This window comes from Sinocyclocheilus anshuiensis, unplaced genomic scaffold, assembly GCF_001515605.1.
Source record: "Sinocyclocheilus anshuiensis isolate Anshui unplaced genomic scaffold, SAMN03320099.WGS_v1.1 scaffold538, whole genome shotgun sequence".
Classification (NCBI taxonomy): domain Eukaryota; kingdom Metazoa; phylum Chordata; class Actinopteri; order Cypriniformes; family Cyprinidae; genus Sinocyclocheilus; species Sinocyclocheilus anshuiensis.
In genome coordinates, this window is record NW_015544166.1 from 988,939 (window position 1) to 998,406 (window position 9,468).

Sequence of the window (9,468 nt, forward strand, 5' to 3'; positions counted from 1 at the left end):
CTTTCCCTTCTACCGATCATTGGATGGATGAAGAACTACAACATCAAAGAATGGCTGCTAGGTGACATTGTTTCAGGCATCAGCACTGGGCTAGTGGCAGTGCTACAAGGTAGCATGTTTAACATACGTAGTTTGGCTAAAATAATTTTTTGAAGAGTTTGTAAATTCTGTAATACAGAAATACATTCTAAAAAGGAATACGTACACCACCTCACTGGATTATTTTGTATCAGGACTTGCATTCTCTTTGCTGGCCTCTTTACCACCGGGATATGGACTGTACACTGCATTCTTCCCTGCAATAATCTACTTCTTTTTGGGAACCTCCAGACACCTGTCAGTAGGTGCGTGATATGTATACATTTACATGGCACACCATCGTTTTTTTTTTTTCAAAGTTTTAAATAAAACAATTATTGGAGTATGCTGCACAAGAAATTTCAGTATTTCTATTTCAATATTCAATTCAATGCCATAACTTAGTTATTATTTGTAAAAATTATTAGAAATTTCTTAGTGAAAACTGTTTCTACACAACAACTTTTTTTCAATATATATGTGCACACTGCACACAATATCACAGAAGGCTAATTAATTAGAAGTGATGGTTTGTGCACAAGTGAATGACATTGCACTTTCTAACTGGACTGTGTTTTAGGGGCCTTTCCTATTCTGAGTCTAATGGTGGGCGCTGTTGTCACCCGACTGGTTCCTGATGACGGGCCGCCAGCTAACATCACTGGATTTGAAGGATTGAGCATGGAACAACAGAGAGTTCTAGTTGCTTCCTCAGTTACTTTTGTCATGGGAGCATTTCAGGTACAAAAAACAAACAAACAAACACATTCACATTTTTTAACACCAAAACATGAAATAGCAGAACAAAAGTAACAACAACAACAATATTAATAATAAATTATTATTATTATTATTACTACTACTACTATTATTTATATTATTATAATATACAATATTAATACAAAAATCTTATAATTTTCTTTTGATTTTGGGATCATGAAATATGAGCAGAACTTGTTCATTACAGATTTCTTTAGATTTACTCTCATAAACAATAAATGTAATCATATATAAAATGGCTTTAAGAAAATTATATATTATTTTTACCATGTGGAATGTCTGTTTTCAGCTTATAATGGGGCTGCTGCAGGTGGGCTTCATTGTCATGTATCTGTCAGAGACTCTGGTGTCAGGATTCACTACTGCGGCTGCTGTTCACATTTTGGTATCCCAGCTCAGGTTTGTGTTGGGATTGGACTTTCCTGGTATAAACGGACCACTTGCCATTGTATATGTGAGTTAAATTCTTTCTTTTTTTTAATGTACTAGCATTGTAGACATTGTATTACATAGCTCTATATGATTTTTCAGTGAATATATCAAACATTTGGTATTTGATTTCAGACTCTGGAGAATGTTTTTAATGAAATCACTAACACGAATGTGGCCGACCTGGTGACATCTATTGTGATCATGGCACTTGTGCTTATTGTGAAAGAGATCAATGACAGATTCAAGTCGAAACTACCTGTGCCGATACCTATAGAAGTCATCATGGTAGGTATAATTACTGAGTATGACCGCATTAAAACAAAATATATAACTTCTTTATCAAACTTCACCACTTCATGTAAATCTACCCAACAGACTGTTATCGCTTGTGGGATCTCTTATGCATTCAACTTCGAAAAGCGATTTAATGTGGTTGTGGTTGGGGAGATGGTAGACGGGTAAGAATCAAAAAATATGTCTACAATACTGACAACATAAAAAGTGATGTAATGTGCATATTCAGCGGGAGGAGATATATCTATAATAATTAATATTATTAATGTGATAATAATAATGTTACTATATAATATAAAATAATATAATGTATATGTGTTTATTATACATTCAGTTTATATACTTAATATAAGACCTACTAAAACATAGTGGGGTTGAAAAGTATATTAATTCAAGATTAAAATATATTATTATATTATATTATATTATATTATATATTGAAGCCTCAATTCCTAGATGAAAATCAAAATCTAATATATAAAATCTCTCTTTCTTAGATATGAATCACCAACTGCTCCAAATCTGGAAGTCATTAAGGAGAGTGCAGTGGAGGCTTTTCCTATGGCCATAGTGGGATTTGCTGTGGCTTTCTCAGTAGCTAAAATATACTCCGTCAAACATGACTACACGATTGATGGGAACCAGGTCAGCTGAGGCTCTATTCACTACAAACAATGCAAATTCTGAGGTGTGATGTATATCTCAATTGATATTTTGAAAACTGAAAAGGACGTGTTTTATACACTCACCTGCATGTAACAGGAGCTCCTTGCTTTCGGGGTGAGCAACATGTTTGGGGCATCTTTCCGATCATTTGCTGCCAGCACAGCCCTTTCTAGAACCGCCATACAAGAGAGCACAGGAGGGAAGACGCAGGTAAAACTCACACTATTCTCTGAGCTGAAACCATCCATTGACTGCCTACAAGAAATAATGGTTAATGTTTGTTTTATAACATTTGTAGATAGCTGGAGTTCTTTCAGCCATGATGGTACTGATTGTGATTGTAGCAGTAGGATTTCTACTTGAGCCGTTGCCCAGGGTGAGAATTTTTGTCTTTATATACATAGTATGCAAACTGCATAAAGTCATTTAAAGCTGAACTCCATCCATGTCACAGTACTAGTCACATTAGTAATATGTAGGAGTCAATCTAATGAGTTTTATCCTTTTTTTCAGTCTGTTCTGGGTGCTTTGGTCATTGTTAATCTGAAAGGCATGCTGATGCAGTTCCGAGAGCTGCCGTTCTTATGGAAGAATGACCGAACTGATTTTGTGAGTTTCTGTTTTCTTTACCACCAATTATTTTGTGAATGATCTTTGATTATCTGATCATCTAGAAGCAGTATTAAAATCTTAATTAACAATGCATACAGCTAGAACAAAGCTGAGTCTTCAAGATCAGAAGTTCAAGTCCATGTGTCTGTTTCTCGTAGGTGACCTGGGTGGTGACCTTCTTGGCCTCTCTTTTCCTGGGGCTGGATTTGGGGTTGGCTGTGGGTCTCGGGGCAGAATTGTTCACTGTGGTCTGCAGGACTCAATTGTGAGTCTGGATTCACGACACCTACAAATGAATTCAAAACTCATCCAGAATATTGCTGTGTTGAATTTTTACTGACCTTGCATGATAATATTTTGTATTCTGCAGCCCACGCTGTTCCCTCCTGGCCAATATTACAGGAACTGACATCTACAGGGATCGCAAAGACTACAGCTCTGTGAGTGCTGAATGCTGACCACATTTTTCCTTCCTCTAGAACAGTGGATTTCAACCAGGGGGGCCTCAGCAAATTTCCAAATAGGCAAGAGGGTAACTTAAAAACATTTAATTTAAACAAAATCCTGATGTAACTAAATATTAATACACCAGAGCCAATATCAAGGGCCTCGAACATTTTGTTTGACAATGGGGTGCCTTTGAGTCAAAGTGTTGAAAACCGCTGCTCTAGATTCTTCTCACTTGTACAAGTACCCATAAATCTTGTTTTGATGTGATTTTGCTCCATTTTAGATTTACGAACCTGATGGAGTTAAAATATTCAAAATTCCCTCACCCATCTTCTTTGCTAATATTGATTTCTTCAGAGACAAACTGGTCCAAGCAGTAAGTTTATTTTTATTTTCAAGATGTGTATATAAACATATATGTATGTTTCCAGACTAAATTATTTTTTTCTAGGTGGGTTTTAGTCCCCTAAAAGTGTTGAAGAAAAGGAACAAAGCTCTGCGAAAGATCAGAAAAATGTTGCGTAATGGGGAACTGGAGGTTTCAGACGTACGTCCTTACCATTGATATGATTTATATGTTTTTTTAATGGATTAATTTGACAGGATAATGAGTTACACTATCGCACTTCCCATACGTTTGTTTATTTAACCTCTTAACTGTCACCCGTCCCTTCAGAGGGACGCCTAAGTTTACTTCACTATATTACAAATAAATCCTAAGCTAATCATGACAAACTATATATCGTTGGAAAGGTCTAAGACTCCTTGATATTTTACCACTGTTTTTTTGTTACAAATTATGTAGGAAAAGTAATAGATTAATTTATGACGAGTGCACCTCAAAAATCTACATCATAACAGGAGTTCTGACCTTTGTCACAAAAAGTCTTTCTTCATTGCCCTTTTCCCTATCACGCTTTAGAAATCATCATAAATTATATATCAATTCAAAGCTTAAAATTTTGAATTCATCCTTTGAAAACCATTTTAAAATCAGACCTTGCATTACCATGGAAATGGTACATCAAAATCATATTACACAATATTTTTATTCACGAATTACAAAAATTTTAAGGGGTCATATGATGTTGCTAAAAAGAACATTATTTTGTGTATATGGTGTAATGAAATGTGTTTATGTGGTTTAAGGTTAAAAAAACACATTATTTTCCACAGCATTATGCAAATCTTCCCACATCGTGACGTCGACATGTGGGGGCGTGTTAGAACGAGCCGTTTTAGGAGGGCGTGGTTGACTCTTAACTTTTATAAAGAATATCTCTTTGGATTTGAGACTTTAGTCTTTGCAACTTTACAGATCTTCTTTATGCACCAAGAGCTTGTAACACTCTAAAGAGAAAGGAAAAATTGAAATCGCATCATATGACCCCTTTAAGTTTGGATAGTGCACATTCACGTCTATGTTCAAAAATAGGTTAAAGGGTTAATATATATATTTTTAATTTGATTTATTTATTACTTTTTTATGGATTAGTTGGACAGGATAATGAAGGGCGCTATGCATATTGTTTGTTTATTTGTTTTCTTTTTATTATTAAATAATTTTTTACATTAATTGGTAACTATAAAATTCTCTTACTTGTTTTTTAGTTTTGGTGACTTTACTATTTAAAAAAAAAAACACAATTGTGACAACAATATTTAACCTATCCTTATCCTTTACTTATCTAGAGAGGCCTTAAGGTGAGAGAACCATCAACTGATACTTCAGAAGACAACAACAGCATGGAGGGTCTGGACCAGCCCATTGATTTCTCTGGCATTCCAATCCAGGTGAACTGGAACACAGAACTGCCGGCCAACATCTCTGTCCCTCCTGTGAACATCCACAGTTTGGTCCTAGACTTCTCGGCGGTCTCATTCCTCGATATATCTGCTCTCAAGGGTCTCAAAGCGGTAAAATAGCTTATTATGAGATACAGCATACTGTATATTTCCACTGGATCTGGTTTCCTTGAGGTCTAGCCTAATTACACTTTATTTTTTTTCTTATAGACCCTGAAAGAGTTTTTACGAATCGAGGTTGACGTCTACATAGTTTCGTGTGATGGTAAAACAATCTCCTACAGATTTGCCTTATTACTAACCATTTTATTTCAAACCGTCTTCATTAAAACAACTCTGGTCTCGTTACAGTGTACATCATGGAGAAACTTCATCAATGTTCATTTTTTGATGACGAGATTAAGACGTCCATCTTTTACCCCACACTACATGATGCCATGTTGCACATTCTGGAGACGCATCCAGATCATGGAGAACTAGAAAAGGTATTCATTTTAATTCAATATTGTGCTAATATTTCATATTTGACTTACAACAACCATCAGCTGTCAAGGTTCTAAGTAATCCATGCTGATCTATGTCTATCTGTGTTGTGATGTTTGCAGGATATAGACTTAAACTACGAAGTCATTCAGAGAGACAGTATAACTGTGTAAGGAACAGAAGATTGTGGGCTAAACCCCCCTGCTGAAATACTCTTTAAATCATGCAGGAAAGGTTGTGGTAAAAGTTTTATGAGTGCAGCCAAACAATGTGGGCAGATATCGATTTCAAGACTGTCACAACACATTATGTAGGCCCACATTTCAGTCTGGCCAGTGGCTGTTTTGAGAAAAATGCACTATTTTAATTTACAGCAACATGAATTAATTGTTACCATGTTTACTGGTGATTTAGTGGACTAACAGTAAATTAATTGGTGTTGTTTGAGGTTTAGTGGACAAACTGTCACAAGGGGCGAGCAGAAGCATAACAAATGTAACTGATTGAGACAATTAAGTTTTGAACGAGACAAGACATCGCTAATGAATGAAAACAATTCCTACCTTACAAACGAGGTCCTACTTCATTCTTCCGTTATAACTTATGAGTTATGACGGTCATCGTAGGCTACCGCACTTGTTCCTGCTCAAAGAGCAAAGTCTACCTGTACAGGTGACTTCCAGTTCTTTATTCTCCGCAGTCCTGAAAATGTTTCCACCTTGATGTGTGGGGACAAGGAAAATAGTGTAAAAATGCGGAAACTGTAACGTATTATTTAGTGTATAAAGCGCTCAAGACGTTTTTCAGGGCTGCGGATGGATTCCTGAAGTCGGTGTTTCGCCAACCAATCAAAATCTTGACGGGCGTGACGCGATACAATAGTAAATGTAGTATGCTAGTTTCAGTGTTTCAATTTACTTATTTTATTTTTCGGATTGATAAATCAAATGTCTGCTCTTTTCCTGTGGAGTCCACGCCATCCCAACAAAAATGTATGCCACAGTTCCTACGTTACTTATTAGATTTGTATATTTATTCATGTTGGATTAGATTTGTTTTTTTGTAAAGTTGAATAATTCAGAACCAAGTTCCTCTCTCCGTGGAGTGCTTTGGACAGACCTACTTGTCAATATTAAATTTATGTATGCATTAATGTATGTTATTTACTGCACTATGTATTTTTATATATTTTGAAACAACAAAACAATCCAAGCATGTAAATACTGGTGATTTTATAATGAATGCATCTGTAAAACAAATTGAATAGAATAAAACTAAAAGAACTACATATTACCTGCCTTTTATTTTGTATATAAAAAATGTAATTGTATATTTAGATGGCGAATATGGGAAGTATTATAATGAGATACATAAAGGTTTTACAAAAATTTCAAACAGCCAATTAAGACTACATTTTAGACATAACTACCAATGATATATTAAAATAAATTATATATATATCAGCCGATTAAAATGTTCAATCTAATTAATTACATGGTGTTAATCTAATTAATCGCAAAATAAATTTGACTATAAAAATACCCACAAAAGATTATTTAAAGCTATTTTTGTGTCAAATGAGAAAGTATCAAGTAGACATTATAAATTGTTGCTTTAGAAATAAATATTTTATTTGATTCAACAAAATGTATTACACATAAACAGTTAGGCCACAACGGCCTAACATAAACTATGGAACATAAAAGAAGATAATTTAAGAAACATCTCAGTATTTTTTGTTCATACAATGAAAGTCATTACTAAAACGGCTGTTACCAACAGTCTTCAAAATACCTTCTTTTATGTTCCACAAAAGAAAGGTTTGAAACGACATGAGGGTGAGTGAATGATGAGAGAATTTAATTTTTTTGGGTGAACTATTCCTTTAATGTTATTATGATTATTATTATTATGAAATTATACTCTAAACAAGAAACTAAACCTGCCAGCAGGTGGCGGTAAATGTCTTAATTCGATTCGTTCAAACAGCTGATTCATTCTGGAATGAAGTAAATTGTTGTTTATGAATGGGCCTTTGAATCATTGATTCACACAATTCGTTCAAAACGCAGATTCATTCAGAAACTAAACACTGCTGTGTTGCTTGGAGACACGAAACAATTCTGCTATGGCTTTAAAGGTCATTTGTTCTCTGCAAAATTGAGCAAAAACATATTGTGTTTAAAATATAACACAATATCAACTTCTTATTTACCGAACTGTTGTATAAAATCACAATCAAACTTGTGATATTCGGGACAAAATCATCACTCATCACTTCACATGATACTGCTCTCTGCTGCTCCCTGTATGAGTTTCTGTCCCATATTTATATCGTATGATATATGAGACAGAAACTCATACAGGGGCATTTTTTTAACCAATATCTTGAATTTTAGGGCATAACTGCATTAATGGAGTTGTTGCCCTGCATCATATTTGTCAACAGTCAACTATATGAAATGTAAGATGATGTACAGGTCTGGGAGCAGGGCCAGTGCGTTAACTGCGTTAAAATATTTCAATCGTGTTATTTTTTCATAACTAATTAAGTTAACGCATTAAACTGACAGCCCTAATATATATATATATATATATATATATATTTTTTTTTTTTTTTTGTTTTGTTTTTGTTTTTCCAGGCAAACTTTATGAACCACTCAAAAAATACTTTAGACTGAAACTTAAGACAGACTTTTTTGTCAGATATTCATAAAAAAAGTAAGATTTAAGACACTAGATGAGATACTAGATAAAGAATGCAATAAAACACATTTAATTTGTACATTTAATTTTGATTACATTCAAGAAACAACACATTCAACAATCAACAAAAGCCCCTAAAATGCAGCATGTATGGGCTGAATTATTAAAAAGTAAATGTTTGAATATCTGACGACAACAAGATTTAACACACCATTCAGTACTGATCTTTACTATAAAGTAAATAGTTTTAGACTATAAAATATCCATTCGAATCCCTGCCAGGTTTACATACTAAATCACTTTATTTAGCAAAAACAAAACCACGTTATTACTGGTAATACGGTCTGTAGCGGCCCTGATCGGGGTGATGTGGCCCCGGTATCTGTCCCTGTGGAGGGGGACCCTGCATTCGAGGAGGGGGACCCCGGGGTGCCGGCCACATTCCTGGACTCAAGCCCCCAGGCTGGTTGAATGGTGGGCTGAGTGTGCTCTTGTCCTCGGGAAACTGGGGGTTGTAATGGTGGGGAGGCGGGGCACTGACAGGGGGAAAAAAAAAAGCACGTTATTACTGGTAATACGGTCTGTAGCGGCCCTGATCGGGGTGATGCGGCCCTGGCATCTGTCCCTGTGGAGGAGGACCCTGCATTCGAGGAGGAGGACCCCTGGGCGCCGGCCACATTCCTGGACTCAAGCCCCCGGGCTGGTTGAACGGTGGGCTGAGTGTGCTCTTGTCCTCGGGAAACTGGGGGTTGTAATGGTGGGGAGGCGGGGCACTGACAGGGGGACCACCATGCTGAGGGGGCGGCCCTGGAGGAGGATGGTTCATAAAGGGGGGCATCTGACCAATGAGGTGTCCGGGAGGCGGGGTGATGGGAGGGGGAACAGATGACAGTGGAGGAGGGGCCTGGTTAAAAACCATGTGAGGTGTGTTTGAGCCCTGTCCTGGGTGCGGCATGGGGTGACTGATTGGGGGAGGGGGCGGCGGGGGGCCGTAGTGCTGCTGAGGAGGTGCCATCATGTGATGTGGATGGGTCACAACAGGCTGACCTGGATAGTCTCCTGGGTGATGGTGAGGGGGAGGAGCATTGCCGGGCTGGGGGAGGGGGTCACGGGATGGTCCGGAGCTCGCAGAATCGTCCTGGAGGGGAACCGTGATGAGGT

General features: G+C 36.8%; 2 protein-coding genes across 6 annotated transcripts in view; one reads left to right on the top strand and one right to left on the bottom strand.

Annotated features, from left to right (window-relative positions):
• slc26a3.1 (solute carrier family 26 member 3) overlaps nucleotides 1-5,774 on the top strand; it is an 11,015-nt gene extending 5,241 nt beyond the window's left edge. Inside the window, exons 6-19 of the mRNA XM_016495947.1 lie at nucleotides 1,423-1,575; nucleotides 1,666-1,748; nucleotides 2,082-2,229; nucleotides 2,347-2,460; nucleotides 2,549-2,626; nucleotides 2,764-2,859; nucleotides 3,021-3,127; nucleotides 3,233-3,302; nucleotides 3,596-3,688; nucleotides 3,764-3,859; nucleotides 5,005-5,229; nucleotides 5,329-5,383; nucleotides 5,470-5,603; nucleotides 5,724-5,774. Coding sequence (XP_016351433.1) covers nucleotides 1,423-1,575; nucleotides 1,666-1,748; nucleotides 2,082-2,229; nucleotides 2,347-2,460; nucleotides 2,549-2,626; nucleotides 2,764-2,859; nucleotides 3,021-3,127; nucleotides 3,233-3,302; nucleotides 3,596-3,688; nucleotides 3,764-3,859; nucleotides 5,005-5,229; nucleotides 5,329-5,383; nucleotides 5,470-5,603; nucleotides 5,724-5,774 — 1,503 coding nt within the window. The remainder of the gene's footprint in view (nucleotides 1-1,422; nucleotides 1,576-1,665; nucleotides 1,749-2,081; nucleotides 2,230-2,346; nucleotides 2,461-2,548; nucleotides 2,627-2,763; nucleotides 2,860-3,020; nucleotides 3,128-3,232; nucleotides 3,303-3,595; nucleotides 3,689-3,763; nucleotides 3,860-5,004; nucleotides 5,230-5,328; nucleotides 5,384-5,469; nucleotides 5,604-5,723) is intronic.
• Nucleotides 5,775-8,447: 2,673 nt separating this feature from the next.
• LOC107695901 (E3 ubiquitin-protein ligase Hakai-like) overlaps nucleotides 8,448-9,468 on the bottom strand; it is a 5,219-nt gene continuing 4,198 nt past the window's right edge. For 3 of the 5 annotated variants that reach the window (XM_016496004.1, XM_016496003.1, XM_016496002.1), the window contains exon 7: nucleotides 8,448-8,803. In XM_016496004.1, coding sequence (XP_016351490.1) covers nucleotides 8,636-8,803 — 168 coding nt within the window. In that variant the 3' untranslated portion in view covers nucleotides 8,448-8,635. Of the gene's footprint in view, nucleotides 8,804-8,860; nucleotides 9,355-9,468 lie in introns of those variants that run through there. The other 2 variants (XM_016496005.1, XM_016496006.1) reach the window with 1 other exon arrangement.